Below are 22333 nucleotides of genomic sequence, written 5' to 3' on the forward strand. Positions count from 1 at the left end.
AGGAAAAACATTTAGAGGTGTCTGAAGCTATCAAAAACTGTTCACCTGCATCATATGGTTACACAATTCCACGAGCCTTCACTCACTACAAACTGCATTTGGCAGCTATGGTGTGATTTTATTTTTGTTTAGTGAAAAATCCAAAAATTAGAGGACAATCTTCATGTATCAACCAACCCAATTTACAAACATCAAGTCAACAATTTAATTTCAAAAATAAGGCTCCACTTTTTTTGCCACTGTATCAAAGTTCAAAGCTCATGCGCAATTATATGGAATCAAATTAATTTATAAATGAACTTATCTAATCAAATTTTAACAGGGTTTGTGTAGTTAAAAAGCAAAACTTTATTATACAAAAATACCTTTTATTTTATCAAAAAAAAAAAAAAAAAAACAACAGGTGATATAGTACAAAATTAATTAACACTTCCAAAATAAGAAATATGTTTAAATGCGTCGTAATTTATACAGAATTGCATTACAAGTTTTGACCTCCATAACACAGTAAACATTATTAGCTAATAATCAGAAGATGAAGGGTTCTGTAAAAGGAAACCTTCCAGCATAAAAGAAATGATATTCCACAGAATATATTTTTGAAATGTTAATAGAATCAACCATTCTAATTGTACAAGAATAATAACAAAATGGTTATCTTTTCCACTTGTACATTTAATAGCTATTTAACAGTTCCCAATCCTCTGATGTTATCTTAACATTGCACAGACGTTTCCTGTGTGTCACTTCGTTATTCTGACATACCTCATTCTCTAAACTTCTTTTTTTGTTGTTCAGGGTTTCATCAGTTTTGTTTTTGTTTTTTATGTTTTTTTCTTTCTCCTGTACTGTAGTTCTTAAGGTTTGTAAAGGTGCTTTCCGGAACTGCATTTTATTTTGGCTGGCTCTTTCCTTCTGTACGAGTTCCAAAGGAAATTGTTCAAGTTTTGATTTAAGTGTCTTGTCTGTGCCATCTAGTGCAAAATACATAAATACACAGAATGCATAATTCATCAATTAAATAAACAAAATGGACCATTTTTTATTTTTTATAACCCATCCCATGCTGAATAATACTGTGAAGTATCATATTAAATATACTGTACAGACACTGTATTTTTGCATTCAAAGAGTAAATAGATTCTCAGTGATTCCTTAAGTTATGACCATTTTGCCCAAATACATGTATATCAGAATGTTCACAAACTCAAGAACTGAACACTAAAAGTCAGCTGTTTAGTACAAATTGACAAGGGAATTTTAGGATATTGTAAATGGGTATAAAACACTAAAATGTTAGCCCTTCTGAAAATAAAAAAAACAAAAAAACATTCTCAAACAACTGTCAAAGCTCATTATAGCATACATTTTGTAAATAATTTAACTCCTTACAGAAGCACTGTGCAATTCTTCTTGCCTCTGGTATTTGTTTAGAATTTGCAGATTCAGAAACAATATTGTTCCACTGTAACACCACCTGAAAATAGAATATATAACATTACTGCATTTACATTGGTTAAAATAGTTCCTAATATCCATTGATATTTTACACCAACATTACTCACTTCAAGATTTGTGAAGAGCCAGGGCCTACCTGGCAGCATTGGGTATAAGCCAGGACCTAAACTGTAGATGGGATGCCAATCACAAGACAAAGTAACTGTTGCAGAAAATCCCAAAAGTGCATTCTTGTGCATTTTTTTCTTTTAATGTGAATTTATGAGTGCCTTTGCAGTGTAACCAAAATATTCTGTACCTATTGTGTCCTAAACAAGTTGCCAAAAGAACAATGAGATAACCATAATTAAATAAATGTTATCTTTTAACCTCCTTGGCATTATCCCAGAGCTTGGAACAGTATTCTGCTGCCATCTAGTGGATAAAACAATGTAATGCTGCAAAACAATCAATATCTCAATGGATTTTGTCACTGTATGGTAACTCACTATTTATGAGTGGGGCAGAGCCATTAACTAAAACACAATGGTGTGTAAACAAGAAGCTGTAAAGCCAGTTTTAGAACAAACTGAAGCTGAACCATTAGTTGAATCAAGCGATAGTGATGACAGTAGGAATGGGTCATCAGACGTTGACACGGATAATGGTACTAATGCATATGGCACTGGTTGACCAAATCACTGTGATATGCCTGGTGAATTTGGTCACCTGAAGGTTCAATGTGGTGCAAGTAGGTGTTGGCAAAAAGGCAAAATGATTGTGATCGAATGGAAAGCTAAGAAAGACATTAACACTAAGCCTTGCACTACGGTAACCTACAATATCACATGGGATGTGTCATCCATATAGATCATACACTTCCAATGTGCAAATAACAGAAAAAAAGTAACATTTGCGTACAAAAAAAACACACATGTACTGTCCCTATTGCAACATCAGCCTTTGCGATAGTGACTGTTTCAACATGTCACACGAAGGATGTGTACTAAATTAATGTCAGTGCAGCTGTGCACACTAGACCAGGCATGTCAAACTCATTACCATTGGTAGGCCACTCCGACTGCCATATGTGCGTCAGTGGGCCGCACTGTAACATACTGAAAACTTAAAAAAATGTAACACTTAAAAGTTTAAAGAAAAGCAATTTATTTCCATACAATCTCCATACAACAGTGTACAATTAGAGTCTTAGCCTCTTAGCTAGGTCCTTATATTATTATATTTATTATATTATATTCATTGCTTATATAGGAGTCTTACAGTGTGAGATTTATTTCTTTTGTCCCGACACTTGGCATCTCTCGTTAGTAACCAGTTCGTCAATATCAGGCTTGAAATCTTGTGTAGCTGCAACTTTTATGAGGGATGAAAGGTGCTCGACGGTAAGTCTTGAGTGATGTGGGGTTTTGGTAGCTTTCATTAATGAAAACAATTGCTCACAAAGGTAAGTGCTTCTGAACATAGGCAGTACTCTCGATGCCAGCTTACGGATACAGATAAGCATACAAGCCTGGCACACCAACTTCGTTGTATTATGCCTTCAGAATAGAATCTGACTGCAGTTCAATCAATTCCATTTGGATATTCTCAGGCAATTCTCAACGTTGTAAGAGTATGGTGATGTAAACAGTGCAAAGTCCTGTTTGTGTGAACTGAAACTACGAAAACGCTCACTGAATTCGTTGCTCAGTAATTCAAGTTGGAAAACAAATCCTCCAAAAATCAAATTTTACTTTACTAAGTTTACTTCAAAGTTTATATTGTAAAATAAGCCGATATGCAAAAAGCCCCCCGACCTACACTAATTTTACAAACTCAAAATCACAAAAATTTGTTAACAACTCACCAACTTCTCGCGTCCACTTCAGATCTTCAGCTGTAGTCTGCAATGTTCGTTACAATACTAGCACAAAATGACATAAAACTAGAGCAAAAAAATGTGAAAATATGCGAGCTATTACTACTCGTGATGGTCAGTTCTGCCCAGTGGCCAGTCTCAGCAGCCCAGCCAATAGTGTAGCCTGCCGTGCAGGGGCAGCTCTAGGCTCATGGCGGCCCTGGGCAGAGAAAGAATCGGTGGCCCTTTCGCCCACCAATGTCAATATGGTATCTTATGCACGGCAGATGGCCACGTTTGTTACAGACACTGCATAGCCGCCTCGTGCTCATGACACGCTTCTATTATGCGCATGTCCGTAACTTGAAAACCAAGTGGCGGCCCATGATATTCTCATTACGGAAGAACATTATAATACTACATATAGCTTACTGCTCCGACTCGAGCGACATTAGTCAATACAGTGTACTAATTAACAAGAAACACTGTTTTTCAGCCACATTGCCGTCAGCTGTGTCATTATTTTCTCTTTCTGTTTTATATTCAATATATATTGGTGTGGCGACCCTGTGCAGGTGCACAGTTTGCACATGCTTAAGGCCGCCCCAGCTGTCAGGCTGCTGCAGCCTAGCACTTCAGTTGCGACGTCGCGGCTCATTAACTTTGGACAAGGCTCGTGGCTATACTAGCAGATGATGTTTCCGGTACCGTAATGCCATGGGAAAACGCGCTTTTATCAAAAGGCAGAAGTAAGAAAAGTCAATAAGTAACGCCGAAGATGCAGAATGATTCAATCACAAACGATAGTAATCATTTTGTACAAGTTAGTGCGAACTAGGATCTGTCATGCGGGCCGCACAGATTTCTGTTGCGGGCCGCATGTGTTTGACATGCCTGCACTAGACATATCTTTCCTACTGTAGTCTTGTTCTTTACATGTTTCTATTACAAATAATAAGTTTTCTTGTTGAATTTGAGGTAAATGTGTGTATACCAAAGTCTTTTAATCTGTTTATTTTGGGACCGTTACATAATTTTTCAAACATAAGGTGTGTTATAAGAACATACTATGTATTTGTATTTTGATTAGTGGAAACTGAGACGTTTCCTGACCGCGTTATGTAAATGAACCTAATTTACTTAAGGCTATTGCTTTATCATTTTAGTCAGTGTTGTCATGTGTGGCAGGCTTCATTAGACTTATTCTAATAAAGGATGTTCATTTTAAATTCATTGTTATCAGTTTTCACGATTACTTTTTATTTGCAGACTGTTGTCCTTAACGCTGATACTCATTAGTACAGTACTGGCTAAATCTGAATCATCAATCAAATGATCTGCAAGTCTTTGTGATGGTGGAAGAAAGCCTCATCAGTACACGTGCAAGCAAAAGAAAAATATCTCCCCACAGCTCACTACGGAGTCACTCTTTTCCTAATATAATTTATGATAGTATTTAACAGTAGAACAAACACAAAAATATGAAAGGGAATATACATAGTATTCACGGAAAGCTCAAACTTTAGTTCATATTTAAGTCATATTTTGCTAACCCAACTCTTTTCAAATTAAAAAGCTATTCTGGAAAAGAAAATAATACAGCAATGGAATAGATTTCAATTTGGTCTATGCAAATTCTCCACCACATTTTACCATTACAAGTTTGCAGAGAGTATGATTTCATCTAGTTAGCATCATGCACAAGAATGCAGTTAACTATAGATGAGACACCAACTTGAAGCAGGACAGAATCACACACACACTCACACTAATTCAAACCCGGTTAATTTAGAATTGTCAATAAATACAGCCAGCACAACTTTACAACATGGAAAGAAACCAACATAGTGGGAGGAAACAAAAGTAAACACTAGGAGAAAATGAATACTCAGCCATGGCTGACCAAGTCAGGAATTCAATCCATGATTTCTGAGCTGCAAAAAAACAGTGCTATCTTATATGCCAAGGGGCTTCTCTGTCCCCTGCCTGTCTAACTTACTTGCTCTGCCCAACCTTCTGTTTTGCATTTTTCATGTGAAAATTCTTCCAGTGCTACTTCAGCAGCAAGCAACCCCAGCTGAGACTGAAGCAATGTCATTAAAGATTTGCACATCTGAGAACAAAAAGAGATCTTTCGTCAAAGCAAAATCTTCATTGCTTTGCAGAATTTAAAACATTTAAGACATTAACTTAAGAATGAAATAGTCATTAAGATAAATATTGGACATCCATTGTTTTTTATTTGATTATCTTGGTTGGGATTAAAAGGATGCCAAAACCTAAAACAGATACAAAAACATGAGGCAGCAAGCTTAAGATTCTACAAATTCAAGAGAATCAGTTGTAGATAATTTACTGTTTACATGAATTTTATTACTCCTCAAGTAAGAAATTTTTATACCCAGTGTGTTTACCTTGGCAGCTGTTCCAGTGATATCCAGTGAATTCAGTTTTTTAAAACAACAGATATATCCAACTCCTGCTTCACTGATACGAGGGTTGCCTATAGAATAAAAAATGAACATTTCCTTTAATTACCATTAATGCACTGAAAATGCCCTGCTTCTATTACTTTTTGCTCAATGCTTTCAACTTTATTAAACATTGAGCTCTACCAATAAATGTATCTATCTATTATAAAAAGAAATCCTGTCCCCTGTCCTGATAGTCTACAATACGTGATCTTCTCGGAAGATAATTTAAAGACCCGCGAGACGAAAGAGACCTGCCACGGTGCGTCTCACGGGAACACAAAACGAGAGTCTTGCAAGACACACCCTACTTAACAAGCAATATCAAAAAAAACAAATCAGTAGTGTAAAGGCAGTCATGCAGCACACACAGCTCCAGGGCTCTCAGTGCATATAAAGTGTATAAGGTCAATACGGTAGAAATGAAATGAATAGGGTAGAAATGAAACGTCGACGATTAAACGAAGAAGAAAGAAAAGCGCGGAGAAAAGAGACTCAAATGCGTTGGACAGAAAAAAGAGCAAAAAAGAATAATCGAGGTGCAAATTCAGAAAATAAGGGAAGTAATTATCAGCCCGGAACAAGTGGAATTGAAAAAAAAGCACGTCCAATCCAGCTCAGAATTAAAAGACAATGAGTAAAAGACAAAGTAGAACTTCATAAAGACGTTTACAAACGTTGGCGCTAAACACATGCAGAGCAGGTTAGAGACTATGAAACCAGGGAAATTAGAAAGGCTCAAAAAAAAACAAAAAAAACACCGTTGGCGCTATACATATGTGGAGAAAGTTAAAGGATATGAAAGTAGGAAAATTAGAAAATATAAAAAAGTAAAGATGGCAGTAGCGCAAACAAACAAACTGCCTCATTTAACCATGCACCAGTTTAACTTTGGTTTTGCACAATAATTACTATACTATTGCACCTTAACACTTAATTCTACTTTATTCACATAATTTTACTTAATTATTATGTTCTACTATACTGTTATCTTTCGATCTATGACTTTTTGTTAATCTAACTGATATTCTTCTAACTTTGCACAGTTTTTGATAAGCGGATCAGGATGCATTTCACTGCGTGTTGTCCTGTATAACTATGCATGTGACAAATAAAGAATCTTGAGAATTTCAAAAACGGAGTTTACCGCACATGCATTTATTGGTTACTTTGTTAATGTATATATATTTAGCTGTCTGCTTATTTAAAAAGCTAAATTTACCCCAGGAGTCAAAAACGTTCTGTCTAGCCCTTGTACAAAAACCTAGACAAAAGCTGGGGTATCACCTTGGTAACCCCATGTACTTTTGGAACTGTGACAGGAAAATAGCACGACTTTACAGACAGGAGTCCAATGCAGAACTCTACTTACTTTTTTACTCTGAAAAAAAAAAATTATTAACTGCTGATGATATAGATCGTTTTGTCTGTGCTGAAATTCCAAACAGAGAAACCTATCCTGACCTCATTAAAAAGATTCAGCATATTGGGACTCGCAAGATTACAAATATTGTTTTTACAGAAGTTCGGAAATAAAAGTGAAACTAATGAAATAGCAACAATTCAAAGAAAAAAAAAATCTTAAAAGTGTGTATCCGGAAAACCAAATACGGGGGTTGACGAGCAAAGCGAGCAGGGGGCAAAGCCCCCTAGTACTTTACAAAAATGGGTATGGAAACAATTGTGTGTTTACTTTTGCTGTTTGCATTTCCATTTTTTTATTCAGTGTAATTATAAAATAGATAGATAGATAGATAGATACTTTATTATTCCCAAGGGGAAATTCACATACTATATTATTATAATTATTATTATAATTATTATTATAATTCTATAATATAGAAATTAATATAGTTTAATATTTTTATAAATATGATCATAAATAGATTTAGGAATATCTCATATTGTTCATGTACATATTCTTGAACAGTATAATACTCACAAGACAAGTTTAACACTTTCAGATTATTTAGCCCTCGTTTCATCACTCTCACTGGTGCAGTCAACTTACGCAAGCCTCTGTCTGACAAGCAGTTGTCCTGAAGTGACAGATGTAGAAGACTGCAGAAGAGCATAACAGAAAGCCAGTTTGTTAACAGAAATAAACTTCTTTTAATATCCTACACAAACAGAGAAAATGCGATACCATGTACAAATGTAGTAATTAAGGGTGAACTTTTTACAAAGTAACACTGTGCTACAGATATTGTTTATGTTTGAATGGTATGCTTTTATTTAGCTAAGGCTTTCTCTGTCTGAAGATAACTGTCAAGTTATCTCCTTGTCACATTCTCATAAATTTGCTATTTCCATTCGCTAATAAAATTTTACAGAAAGGATGTTACTACGCTTGTGACAGAAAATCACAAAAACTGAAGTTCCCGAAGTAGTTTACAAAAGAAAAGTGTTCTATTCCTGCATAAGGGTTGTGAATTCAAAAAAGCTGGGTGTGAAAGTAACTGACGTTTGGCTGCTGTGAATCTGATAATAAATACAATATTGTTGCACACATCTTCAGCAAACTGACACGTGTAATGTCAGTTATTTTATACTGCCTTTTTGTTCATGGTCATCAGATGTACAGGATCAGTGTCAAAAGATCCATTCCTTTAACACTACGTAAACAAACTACAGATTGAATTTTCTTATAACATCAATTACTCTTTAAGAAGACAGCATTTGAAAACCATGAAGCACACATTAAAAAGAAGATGCAAACTCAAGCTATTTTGTGGAACAAAATTATCAAACAGCTTATAAAACGGATATTGTCTACTGCTTAAAAAGATTATTTTTAGCTTTATACAAATGTCACAATATATACTTTGAAACATCCTAATGTTACCTTGTCAAGTTGTCAGAGGTTAGATGGTCAAGAAAATCATGGTCATCCCCAAGTTTACAGCAGGAAAGATCCAGGCATGACAAACCCTGAAAGGATTTGATTTCCTGTAGTTTCTCAGAAAGAAGAAGATATCTATGTACATAAAGAAAAAGTTAACAGATACCCTTTGTAACAGTGTAAAATCTATTTTTTTTAAACTAGTGTTGGTTATAACACTGAATGAAGGGGCAATATAGCACTAGCATAAGCCATATATGTAAAAAAATAATTAAATTAATAAAATAAATTTAATCTAAATTAACATTCAAGCAAGTGAAACTTACCCATTTCTTAAACAAAGAGATTTCAGCATTAGTTCCCCATAGGCTTCATTAAACAAACACAATGCTTTTGTGGCCACATTTGGATCAACAAATTTCTGTCTTTCTTCTACAGCAAAAAATAATTTTTTTGCCACTTGCTCTGGAAATCCTATGAGGGAATCAATGTGCTGAACATGTTCTGCTATAAATGCTAATGAAATATCGAAGAGTTTCTTTGCAGTGTAACGCAGGTTTCCTTCTTTGGTGTAGACAAAAATGAAGTGATCTTTTCTCTCAGATCCAGCACTTCTGTCTCCATCATCAAGTCCCAAAGTGACAGAAAAACCTTTTTGAAAAAGTCGAAGAGGCTTTTTACTGATGTTCTGAGTTTCCTTTGAGAAATTTCCAGTACCAGAGACTAGATGTAATTTTCCATTTTCCCGTATATAAACTGGGCCATTATCCAAGTCCTTAATGGAAGAATACATCCTAGTGTAGAAAAAAACACATTTTAAAAGTTTACTTTAACTTCATAGCAAAATCATTTAAAAAAAAAAAAAAAAAAAATCAAAACTTTTAACTTAGGAATAAATCACCAAGACAAATTATAAAACAACATTCACCAAGGAACACTCAGATATGCTGACAAGTGAATTTATCATAAAAAAGTGTTGTTTATTTACATTCCAGCATAATAAACATTTTGTATTTGTAACTGAACTCTCTTAATTTAGTTTCTATTTTTATTTCTATATTCAAGACTTATAATTGGGGATTTATTTTTCTACGACCCCTGATGTTAATCACTAAACTCCTGTGCTGCCCATGACTGTGAGAGTTGGGCCTACTTCAGGAATCCTTAAGCATAAGACACAAACCAGACAAGACCCCACTCATATGTACATTTTTGATTTAATTATGTTCACCTTACAATGCGTCAAGGATGCTATGTTTAAAATAAAAGAAGACTAGTGGCTCAAGCTCTTTTACAGTCAAATTCCTGCTTTATCTATCATTCTTTCGTCTGACTTATATATCTAATTGTATAATGTGGCAATTTGTGGTTTCCTTTTGAAACTTCAACAGGCTATTATCAAAAGGTTCATTTCATGTGTTTTTTTTTTTTTAAAGAATCACATCTGAACTGTACCTGCAATAGTAAAACCACACACAAAGTGCAGGCAGCAAACAGATATTGATTCTTAAACACAAAACAACTGCTGCTTTAAGAACTGTGATTCAACATTGAACGCGTTTATTATTATGAATGAATACAACTTGTGATCGAGCATCAGAATACTCATTTGTAAATCTGTATCTATTTCAAAGTATTAGTGCTATGTGTAAGCATAAAAACATACTTGAAGGAAAACAGTGACAGACTCTGTGAAGTTAACAATCATAGTCTCTACACAGAACAATGAAGACTCCCCTCTGGCTCTGTATTAGGGTGGAAAGGGCGGTGGCTTGCCAAGTTATGTCAATATTAAACATACACAAGTTTTATTGTCTGTTGTTGGTTTTAGTCTATGGGTAACATGCAAGTAAGAATTTCACTGTACAATGTACAGATGACAGTACACTTGAATGTTAATTCAGACATATTAAAAAATCTCAGTTGGACTACTGGCACATAAATTGGTTTCAGAATTATTCAATTGGTGCAAACATTGGCTTTAGTAAAATTTGATTGGTTTGCTTCTGCATATATTAAAAAACAATTTTAAGCAGAAAAAAGAAAAAAGTATAGCAGCAGATGAAGGTCTACAAGTATTTAAAAGTTTCAACACAGCAGATAGAGTAACACAGATAAGGAAAAAAAATATAGGGGGGGTGAGGGGGCAAAGGTCCAGGCATGACATAGAATTTTTAAGAACTGATACAGGCACTTAGTCAAAGTTAGTGGCTATAAATCAGCTACTGAAGCTTCATTCAAATTGTATTTAATTTTTTTATTTTAAAAGGATTAAACCCTTTCATTCAAATAAATTTAAATATCAGGCAAATGCAAAACCATTCTTTAATGATACTGGACTATGTGGAAGCCTGCTTCCAAGAGACCTACATCTGTAAGAAATGTCAGCGAATCAATCATCTCAAGATTAGGATTGCTGAACTTAAGTAGGACTGAGCTAGCTTTCGTTGTAGTACAGGGTGGGAGGATTTTGTACAGGTGACATTGTGTGCCCTTAAAGAGGTACAGAACCAGACCAGACAGGTGAAAACAGGTTACAGACAGACATAAGCACTAGGTAAGACATGCACCCTGTCCGGTTGCATCCACCACAGACTTGAGGTATCCAACCATTTTCAAGACCTAGAGTACCTGAACAGTAACTCTGGTAACTTGGAGGTGGCAGACACTGATGGGAAGCCCCAATGGATCTCTTCTAAGTCCATGTAAAACGTATATCAATCAAGATATCTAATACAGCATCATCAACTGACATAAGAAGCTTTTTAGTTTTATCTTTATTTAGATAATTTATGTAAATTAAAACCAGCAACGGCTCTGATTACTGATTTATCGGTAACACCAATTTTAACATAGCCTAATTCGGAGAAGAACCTTTGACAGTAACTCTTTGCTTTCTGTTTCTGAGCTAGTTTTGAACCCATCTACACACTGGGCTTTAACCCCCAAACGTCCACTAGCCTCTTATGCGGTACATCCTACAGCTCACCCAAAAGAAGATGCCTGGACCGTTACATGACCTTGCAAATGCAGAATGCACTTAATTAACGGGTATACTCAGTGCCGGATTAACCAATAGGCACATGTAGCATATGCTACGGGCCCCGCAATTTCGGAGGCCCCCAAATGGTGGACCCAATATTTAATGAAAAAGTGTAGCATTGAAAAACTGGTCTTTAAAAATATTATCTTTACGTTTTTAAACTGTAAATTTCTTACACAACAAAACTTTAGGGGCCCAACACATAAAATTCACATAAATATTATAAGATTCCTATTATAATCGAGAGTAAAATAATTATTTAGTCCGGTTTGAACTGTTCAGAATCTAAACTTCAGATGATGCAGACCAAAAGGGCCCCCAAATTTGAAATGTGCTACGGGCCCCCAAAGCTCTTAATCCGGCCCTGGGTATACTCCACGGAACTGCTGTCATATATCATACCATAAGAGGAACAGTTTAACGAAATCGCTTAATATGTCGGGGGGTGTTGTTAACCAAAATATAAATAGATGAATGAGTAACACTAACCAATTTTTGTCCTCATTTTACAATTGCCCTATAGGACGAGCTCAGTCCTAGGTCGAATTGACCAAAATAACAATTTTTTTTATCCAAATTGTAACAGAAAATTAAAAAATTATTTATTAGCTTAAGTTTGCATATTTAGTTCAATGAAGTAACTATGAAGAATACAACAGCAAACTGCTCTATTTATTTATTTTTTTGCAAATTATGTCCTTAATTCAGATTACATGCTTTCATAACATATCTAAAATTAGAAGCAGTAAGAAATGACCATTCAGCATTGTGACTGGACAATTTACCAAACACTTTAGCCTATCAAGCTTTAACAAATGATGTTTTCAGAGAACACTAAACCCACCTTTCTTACTGAGGCTGCATCTGCCGAACAGTCCCATTCCCAAAAAGAAACTCTAACCAATGAACCCCAGCGCGAGAGGCGGGGGAAAGAAGGAATAGTGTGCATCTAAAAATATAGTTCGAGAAGAAACATGCAGACGCAGCCTAGACGTAACCCCAAAGATTTATCCGTGGAACTGACCCTCTGAGTTCCGATCGTCTTTCATTGCTTTGATTCCATTCATTCGACTGTTAAGTTTATACAGAGCAACGAAATGACACACGAAGATCAGTCTGCAAAATAGGCAATCCTGGTGACAATTCTTGGATAGTAGGAATCAACTCTGACCGGAATGTAATCTATGGCTCTTAATTGTCATTTTTTTTAAATACATCTCCAGATTACTGCCCTGACACAACTACCCATTTTCTGACCCTCTTACTCAGGTCAGGGCCCTAGAGAGCATATAACAAACACTCAGTCGTACCGGTCTTATTTGAAATTGCCTGTCTGAATAATAAACACCTCTTTGTATGTGACAGGAAAACTAAACTAACCAGCCAAATCTCATACAAACTTTGAGAGTATGTGCAAAATTATGGAAACCATTGTGCCACCATAGAACGCATTTGAATCGTAGTTATCTCAAAATACGTTGGTTAGTAAAGGTCGAGTAAGCATAGACAATCAAAACGTTGCACATAGTATCACTTCACTTAAAAATGGTCATATGTTCCGATGTGTGTATAACGGAATGTGATGAGTTGTTATTAATTAAACAAAACGCTTTTCTAGTGTCAAAAAGTGTCCCACAGTAAAAATACCGAGAGGAACCAACACTGCAGAGCCTTAGGCTGCGTGTCGGAAATATTTTATATGGACACCCTGCTTTAGAGTCGCTCACTGGTTACACCCAGTGGCTGCTTGGCAACGCGTAATAGCGTTCTGTGGCAGAGACTTGCAGAAGTGTTGGATCCATGAAACAGAACTAAATCTGAACTTTTAATTCACTTGCTCCAGTTTCAGGCTTCGTTAAGTGTTATTTGCAGATATGATCGATGCTGCTTTGAGTTCTTCGGGAGCTCAAGTAGTTTTAGCCACATCAAGTGATGAGAATCATCCTCCTGAAAATATAATTGACGGGTAAGGAAGGTACAGCACAGTGTTGTTATAGCGAAAGCATTTTGTCTTTATTTTATGACGCCTTGCTGAACGCAATGCTTTATAGACATGTTTATAATATGTATAGGTTACTATTACTAGGATTATTGCAGTAAGTAAAGTATGGTAGGCAAAATCAAAACATGATTCTCTGTACACTGTTTCTTTGAAAGAATATGCTTCTTTTAAAACTAGTGGTGTTGCAAAATAGTTCACAAAATGACAAGTAAATCACTGCCTTTGTGAAAGTTGTAACATCTTTTAGAATTAAGCAGTCTGTACAGGTTAGGTGAATTGGTGACGCTAAAATTGGTCCAAGTGTGCGTGCGTGTTTATTCCACTTGCGATGGACTGGTGCCCTGTCCTGGGTTTGTTCCTGCCTTGATCCTAATGCTTGCTGGGATAGGCTTCAGATCTAAACCCCTAGCCCCACCTCCAATCACGACTTTGTTCAGGATTAAACAGGCTTAGAAAATGGTATGGTATGGTTTGTAAGGTTGGCACAGTGACTGCTACCTTACAGCACTAGAGGCCAGATTTCCTTCCTTCCTTCTTGGCCACTGTCTGCGTGGAATTTGCATGTTCTCCTTGTGTTATTATATACAGGGTGATGTCACAAGTAAGGATACTTTCTGTGGTGCAGCAATAAAAAATCAGGCTGATAGGCACACTTGTGCTAATTCAGTAGAACATCCATGGTGTTTATCCTCTCTAAAACTTTAGCAGATTTTTCATAATCAAAAATAGCCTGTATTTTTACAAAATTATAAATATTGTAAAGTTAAAGAATCAAACCAATGTAAATGGTTTTATTTATCCATTTATAAAGACCAAAAGAGACATTATTAACTTCCTTTTTAACTGTGTATTTACAATTTTTTATTTTTTCCTCCCTCACAGAAGAACTGATACATTTTGGATTTCAACTGGAATGTTCCCTCAGGAATTTATAATTCGTTTTTCAAACCTCATTAAAGTCACTTTAGTCACTATCCAGAGTTACAATGGTAAGATATATACACTATATGCGTTCATTGGTTAGGTTCCATTGTCTTCCTCTTTTTCCAGTATTGCGGGGAGGACAAGGAAGCAGAAACTGTGGCACACTTTAAACAGAATGTGAAATTGACTTGTCCGATATGTATTTAGAGGTATTTGTATTACATATAGTAGCACAGCACTGAAGTAACTACTTTTGTGGTCTCACAGCTGCAAAGGAACCTGGGTTCAATTCTGTCACTTTCACTTTATGTGAGTTGTCATTCAGTTAAATTAAGGTGCCTTTGCTCCAAGTACTCCTTTTTCCATAAAATTTTCAAAAATGCATCGAGGTGGATTGACCAACTGAAGTTGGGCCCACTGCGTGTGTCTAGCTTGTGATGAACTGGCAACCCATCAATTACTAGTTCCAGCTTTGGAACCAGTGCCTCTGGGACAGGCTCAGCCTAAGCCGATATATTTCTTTCTTTCTTGTTATTTTTTATTGTACATTTAAATATTCTCTATTTGTTTCATTGAAAGCATATTAAGAGTTTGCATTGTTGATAGAACACATCTCCAAGTACAATGCTAGAAATGTATACATATCTGTTTTAAGAAAAATACATATTTAAATAACGGATTAATGCAGTGTTTCCCAACCTTGGTCCTGGGGGTACACTGTGGCTGCAGGTTTTTGTTCCAACCAGATCTGTTATTAATTAGACTCCTGGGCTAATTAAGTGATGTGTTATTTCCCAAGTTCTGTGTTTTGGGAACAATATAGAAATTAGAAAACTAAGTTTGGAAAAAAAAATATATATATTAAAATATACCAAGCAGTTATATGGGAAAATGTATTTTTTTCTTTTTAACAATATTTTCATCTTGATTTTCATTTTTCTTTTCTAGGTGTTCTAATTGTTTAATTAATCCATTATTTACTAATTAGTGGGTCTGATGCTAAAGTAGTTGCAGTCTTTGATTATTCAGTGTTGTTTGCCTGGGTGTCTGCTCCGCTCTTTTTAAATTGTCATTAATAAGATACAACGAGGGGGAAAAACTGCCCAGACACAGGGCAAACTATAATGAAATTAACAAAAGAGAGTTAAGCATTTAAATCAATAGCAAAAGCAGAAATATTTCTAAATGTCTTATAAATTTAAAGATCATGCTGCTGTGCTTTTCTGAATGTAGAATAAAAGAAAAAAATACCAGCTAATTAAATGAGTTCAGTGTTATCAGGTGTTGTCACTGATTAGGAATCTGGTTGGAAGAAAAACCTGCAGCCACAGTGTGCCCCCAGGACCAAGGTTGGGAAACACTGGATTAATGTACATAATAACTAATAATGAAATACATACAGTATGAGGAAGGGATATTATTGTTCATACTCCTCTCTTACACCCTCAGAGTACTGGGTTCAGATTACATTCTGGGTTTTGCATATTTATGTTTGTGTGGGGTTTACTTCAGGTACTCAGGTTTTGTTCCCACCACCAGAAGATATGCATATTGGTTTAATCTGCAATTTTTAATTGGCCCCATGAGTGAGTGTTGGAGTGGTGTTTTTACATTAACAATCTTATCAGTAATAGGAAAATTGAACTTCTTTCACTAAATGAAACGTGGCTAAGCTTTGGTGGTACCACAATGTTAATTGAAACGGCACCTCCGAGTTACAGTTTTGTTCATTCAGTTTGCCAAGGCAAAAAGGTGGTGGTTTAATGAGCATTTTACTCGAGCCGATTAAACTGTAAAAATGCCGGTTTTGGTACCTTTGCGTCTTTCGAGTATCTTGCCGTTGTTATTCAAGGAGTGTCCCAGTCTCTTGTATTGACTGTTTACAGACCTCCTAAATACAATACATCTTTTATTGAGGAATTCTCAGACTTATTATCTATAATAATAACTAACTATAACAGATTCCTAATTGTAGGTGATTTCAGTTTTCCTGCGGATAGTCAGTTTGACCAGAAGGCAACAGATTTCCTGAACTTACTGTACTCCTTTGATCTGAGTCAGCCTGTCAGCCAGCCCACACATAAGGGAGGAAATACACTAGACTTAGTCATTTCAAAGGATTAAAAGTGGATGTGAGGCAGGTTGTGGATATTGGTATGTTGGACCACTTTTGCACATTATTTAATATAGAAATACTGATAACTATAGTGAGAAATTTAGTATTAACAACGTTATTTGATACATCTGCAGCTTCAGTGTTTGCTAATATTCTAAACAATCAGTCTGTCTGTAGTGCTTACCTTAATGATGCTAGTAGTGTAAAGAGAAAGTTGAAACACTTTTAACACTAAGATAAGAGGTACAGCTGACATAGTGGCCCATGAAAAGACAGTTAAGAAATCCTCCAACACTATCATACCTTTGAAGACAAAAAGAGTGTCTGATTTAAAGAGAACATGCATGAGTGCTAAACGTAATTTGAGAAAAACTAAACTATGACTAAACTAAACTTTCCACTATGAAATATTTAAGGCAAGTACAACTGAATAGAACAACATAGTCCGCCATGAGAGGCAGACCTATTTCTCTAAAATTATAAATGATAACGCTGGTAATCCAAGAGTTTTATTGTCAACTATTGGTCATCTTCAAAACCCAGCTCACTCAATGGAATGTCTCCTAAACACTACTAGTGAAACTTGTGAGGATTTTTGCTGTATTTTTTAAACACAAAATATATGATATTAGAAATAATATAGTACATCCCTCTAAAAATAATCCAATTGAACACCAGCATGCCCCTATACACGATTTAAATTATTTCACTGGAATAGATTTACCCAAACTACGTAGAATAATTTCTCATCTGAAGCCTTCCACCTGTATCCTTGACCCAGTACCAACAGGCTTTTTTAAAGAAGTCCCTGACTGTCTAAAGTCTGCAGTTGTTAAACGCGGCTCAAGAGAAATAATCTTGACTCCTCTGTCTTTGACAACTTTAAACCAATTTCTAACCAACCTTTAAGTAAAGTTCTAGAAAAGGCAGTAGTTAAGTAGTTAAATGATTATTTGAATAAGCATTCTATTCTTGACAAGTATCAGTCAGGTCTTATAACAAACCATAGATCAAATATTCTGAGAATTACCCATCCGTATATTTTATAATCTACTTATACAATCCATGATGTAATGAACTGGTATCTATCCTAGCAGCATTTAGTAGATTGTGGGCACCAACCCTAGATAGGATTCCTTTCCAATACAGGTCACACAAACATGTACACTCTCTTGCACTGAGCCCATTTAAAGTCACCAATTAACCTAATACACACATCCTAAGGCTGTGCCAGAAAATGCAGGGCACTTCTCAAAAAGCCACACACTAATGTGGGAGAACATCCCCATACATTAAGGTAGAGCATGTGGACTGCATCACAAAATCAGGACTTTGGAGCTGTATGGCAGCAGCACTAAACACCACACCACTGTGTCACTTTTTTTATTTTGGCAAAATACATAAATATATGTGTTCTAGTTGGTGCTCCGTCCTGGGTATGATGGTAAACTGCATCCAGACCTGCAAGCGGGTCCTACAACTTGTAGGGAAAGCTCGAGGGTTGGTGGCAGGATTGGCACTCCAGCCACTGTTTAAAAACCTCACACTGTCCCTAGTGCGTACTTGGTGTGTGTGTGTCCTGTAGTGGGCTGGCACCCTTCCCGGGATATGTTCCTGCCTTGTGCCCTGTGCTGGCTGGGATTGGCTCCAGCAGACCCCCATTACCCTGTATTAGGATATAGCGAGTTGGACGATAACTGACTGACTGTTCCATTCCATTTTAGTGTGGTGCTGAGGTGTCACACATTGAATGGCTGTGTTCGGGTCCTAATTTGGGATCCTGAAGTGGTTCACTGTGTGGTGGGTGCAGCAATGTACTGTATCAGTGCATGCCCTCAACCTCTCTCTCTCTCTCTGTTTGGCACACTCCCATTGAAACAACTGCTATATTTTCATCTAAAATATGATTTTCATTCAACTGAAAAGCAAATAGTTTGCATTGGTACTTCTCCACTCCGGAGTTTTATGTTTAAATATTGGCAGGACTTTGTTTGTATGGTGTTTCTATATTCTTTGAGCTTCTCTAGTTGCCCCAGTTTTCTTCTAGGGTGTTTATAATAGGTTAATTAGCAACAGTAACTGGCCAGGGTGGCTGTGTGATTGAGTGAGCCCTGTAGGAGATTGTGTCCCATCCTCAAATGTGTCTGGTACTGCTATACTAGGCCCCTCTACATTTTCTAGGAATAACCAGTTTGAAAAATGAATGAGTAAAATGCTGTATTACAAACAAAAATGACATAATTGCATGTGGTTATATCCACATTTGGTAAATATGCTCAATGTCATTTCACTTTATATTGTCTTTTCCAGTGAAGGTCAGGGCAGCAGCATGCAGATGAACAGACCAAGCCACTCTGTTCTCAGCAACAGTCTCCAGTGTCTTCATCTCTTCCATAGAAATGTGCTTTATTTTAACAAGTACTGCTCTTTCCTTCCAGTTCAGAGTCTACGAATTGACAAATGCAGTTCTCCAGATACAACAGATTTCGAGAAAGTGTTAGAAAAAGGTAAGATTAAAAATAAAACTACCAGTAATTCTTCTGTATTTTTTACAAGAATTCTTCAACAGAATAGTATATAATATTTAAGGAGGAACTAAATCTAACACATTGATTAAAATCACAATTATTTGGAGTAGGTTTGAAACATTCAGTTTTGGGTGCACATTGTAAAATGTACATGGTGTTTATTTGGACTAGTAGGTACAGGACATCATTTATAAAAAAGAAAAAAATAATCACTAGAAGGTCTACCTGAGTATTGCTTCTAATGATCTGGTCGATTGGTAGTCTTTGCTTCCCCATATCCTTGAATCATATTAAGCAGGATTGAGAATAATAGATCATGATTTGGAATAGTTTTAATTAAAGTAGATTGGCAAAGCAACTATAATGATCAATTTTAGTAATTTAGAATAACACCGTCCAATTCAGGGTGGTATTAAGATGAACCCTGTTCCAGTAGCATTGGGCGTAAGGCAGGAACCAGCAATGGTCAGGGTACCAGATCATCAGAGGACATACTGGAACACTCTCAAACTCTCACAGGGCTGTTTTGAAATTGTCATTCAAACTGATAAGCAAGTCTTTGGGGATGTGGAAGGCAACTTCACATATACACTGGGCCAGTTTATCACCAGTTAACCTAATGTGCCTGTCTTCAGGGTTTGTGAGGAAATGGGGGTACCTGGCGGAAAAATTTGCCAGTAAAACTATCAATTGTAGTTTTCCTTGTCACTTATTAATTTATTCACTTGTGCATTTAATTAGTCCAAATTTATTTTTTTAATCAATCCTGACTGATAACCTGGAAATAGCAATACAAATTAATGTTTTAATTAACAAATAATTGTATTTACTTGGGAATGCATTTTGACTGGATTTGTATAAACAAATCAAATACAATTGAAAAGATAAAAAATTGTTACCATACTGTTAATAATGCATAAGCACAACAATTACTTTATGGAGATGGCTATTGTGATGTCACTGAGTGGAATTATACTCTGTATAGTATTTGAATGTATGCTTTTTGACAGAATTTGAACAGACAGAAGGACAACTCCAGTCAGAAGATTTTTCAGTAAGTATCCACTGTTATAATTTCTTTTTCATTTATTGTATTATGATTAACAAGATACTGTGTGTGGGTGTCCAATAGATAATCATTATTTATGGTGCAATGCATTTTGAATATTGATTAATGAAGATATGTTTTTTCTTTTAGCTTGGTGGCACAAGAGCAACACATCTGCGATTTATCATAAAGTCTGGATATGACCACTTTGTTTCAGTACACAGAGTAATGGTAGAAGGAACAAACGAAAATCACATGTGAAGTTTAATAACATGAGAACTTACTGTACTTTAACCTACTTTGTATTATAGAGTGTCATACATTTTTATATGCATGTTTGCTGTAAATTTCTGATCTTTTTCATGGATTAAAATAAAGATTTCATTAGCTGTGTTAAGAGTTTTAGGGAAATTATTTTATCAGCATTATGTAAAATTGTTTTAAAAATAATTAATATGGTTTCAGAGTATTAATCATGTAATGGGGTATTAATATAAATAGCTTTGCAGTCACCATAAAATATTAACATACATTCCCAATTTTTACTATTCATTAAGATATTTTGAAGGCTTGCTATAGAAATTTTCTCTTGCTAGTCCAGCGTTTTAAAGTAGAATCTGGTATTTGGACCAGTTAATCTAATATATTTTGCCTTTGTGTCTGTTACAAGATTGAATGTTACAAAACTAGATGGTATTGAAAAGTACTATTTTCTCTCATCTCTTTGACTCTGTTTTGGTTTATGCCTGGAAATGCACCTGACCATCACACCTATCTGAGCTTATTAGACACCCCATTTCAAAATCATGGACAATAATATGTAGCTGTAACACAAACTTTATATATACTGTATATATATAGTCAGTCAGTCATTTTCCAACCCGCTATATCAAATCAAATCAAATCAAGTCAAATAGCCTTTTATTGTCAGTTCACTATATGTGCAGAACATACAGGATAATCAAAGTTCTGTTTCTCTCTCAACTTCGTAGTACAATAAAATATAAAAAAGTATAAAAGTATAACATAAGATAAATAACATTAGAACTTGTAAAGTAGACCTGTGTACAATGTGCAAAAGCCAATTACAGTAAAAAATGAGAAGGTGCATTATAGAGTAGCTTATGAGATGTACAAAAAGACAAATAGCTGCAGATGTAATATTGAGTCCTTATATAATACCAGCTGAGGTAGGGTACTTGGTAGATAGTGACTCTTGTTACAGTCCAGGGGCAAGGGGCAAGGGGGGAAGGTAGTGTACAGAGTTCAGCATCCTGACAGCTTGGTGGATGAAGCTGTTAGACAATCTTGTGGAGCGGGCCCGTATGCTCCGGTACCTTTTCCCTGAGGGGAGGAGGCTAAAAAGGGAGTGAAAGGGGTGGGAGGAGTCACCAGCAATGCTGATGGCTCTATGGGTGAGACGGGCGTGAAAAATGTCCTTGAGGGAGGGCAGTGGGGCACCAATGATCTTACTGGCCGCATCTACTATGCGTTGCAGGGACTTCCTACAGGAGGCAGTGCAGCTTCCATACCACACAGAGATGCAGCTGGTGAGGATGCTCTTGATTCTGCCCCGGTAGAAAGAGCACATGATGGGGGGTGGAACTTGTGCTCTCCTCAGTTTGCGTAGAAAGTAGAGGTGGGAATATCTTCTTATATAATATGCTACCGTGGCTGTCCGTTTGTCTATCCAGGATTTTAAATCACCTGTAGCTCACAAACCGTTTGAACTATTGACCTGAAATTTGGTACACATATAATATGTGACGTCTACTGTCCGCTTTCGGGGTGATGATTGACCTCCAAGGTTATTCCTCTTTTTATTTTATTGTTGAATCAACTCTCAGCAGCACGCAACAGGGCGGCCGTTCAGCGCATGTGTACGGGCGCAGTTCTTATTCCTACCACCTTCGCCATCACTTCCCCTACCTCTTAATACCTTAAATCATTCTTGAGGCAAATTGAAGACTTAAATGCCAGTTTAAGTCAAAAATTAAGAAAAATGCACTAAGTAATTGCAACACAAACACTGACTTAATCAGCTTTAACGCAAAAATATGCCGG

At 36.1% G+C, this 22333-nt stretch overlaps 2 protein-coding genes across 4 annotated transcripts in view; one reads left to right on the forward strand and one right to left on the reverse strand.

Annotated features, from left to right (window-relative positions):
• The window catches only part of lrrc42 (leucine rich repeat containing 42), a 287985-nt gene extending 275391 nt beyond the window's left edge, over positions 1–12594 (reverse strand). For 2 of the 3 annotated variants that reach the window (XM_051932954.1, XM_051932952.1), the window contains exons 1-8: positions 12505–12584; positions 8935–9402; positions 8612–8743; positions 7709–7827; positions 5710–5798; positions 5295–5408; positions 1393–1477; positions 766–974 (exon numbers count right to left, since the gene is read on the reverse strand). In XM_051932954.1, the coding sequence (XP_051788914.1) occupies positions 766–974; positions 1393–1477; positions 5295–5408; positions 5710–5798; positions 7709–7827; positions 8612–8743; positions 8935–9402; positions 12505–12515 (1227 nt within the window). In that variant the 5' untranslated portion in view covers positions 12516–12584. Of the gene's footprint in view, positions 1–765; positions 975–1392; positions 1478–5294; positions 5409–5709; positions 5799–7708; positions 7828–8611; positions 8744–8934; positions 9403–12495 lie in introns of all 3 variants that reach the window. The other variant, XM_028811235.2, reaches the window with a different exon arrangement.
• Positions 12595–13364: 770 nt separating this feature from the next.
• hspb11 (heat shock protein, alpha-crystallin-related, b11) lies at positions 13365–20656 on the forward strand. The gene is made up of 5 exons (XM_028810581.2): positions 13365–13617; positions 14536–14642; positions 19132–19200; positions 20232–20275; positions 20420–20656. Exons 1-5 carry the CDS (start codon positions 13526–13528, stop codon positions 20528–20530), a joined length of 423 nt encoding a protein of 140 aa, XP_028666414.1. The 5' UTR covers positions 13365–13525; the 3' UTR covers positions 20531–20656.
• The last annotated feature ends 1677 nt before the right edge of the window (positions 20657–22333 follow it).

Source organism: Erpetoichthys calabaricus, chromosome 10, assembly GCF_900747795.2.
Source record: "Erpetoichthys calabaricus chromosome 10, fErpCal1.3, whole genome shotgun sequence".
Taxonomy (NCBI): Eukaryota; Metazoa; Chordata; class Cladistia; order Polypteriformes; family Polypteridae; genus Erpetoichthys; species Erpetoichthys calabaricus.

Bases quoted from the DNA above. Each gene is read 5' to 3' on its own strand.
- hspb11 (XM_028810581.2), top strand. From the start codon at position 13,526: ATGATCGATGCTGCTTTGAGTTCTTCGGGAGCTCAAGTAGTTTTAGCC. The intron at 13,618-14,535 runs GTAAGGAAGGTA...CCTCCCTCACAG, and splicing joins CCTGAAAATATAATTGACGG to AAGAACTGATACATTTTGGA. The intron at 14,643-19,131 runs GTAAGATATATA...CTTTCCTTCCAG, and splicing joins CACTATCCAGAGTTACAATG to TTCAGAGTCTACGAATTGAC.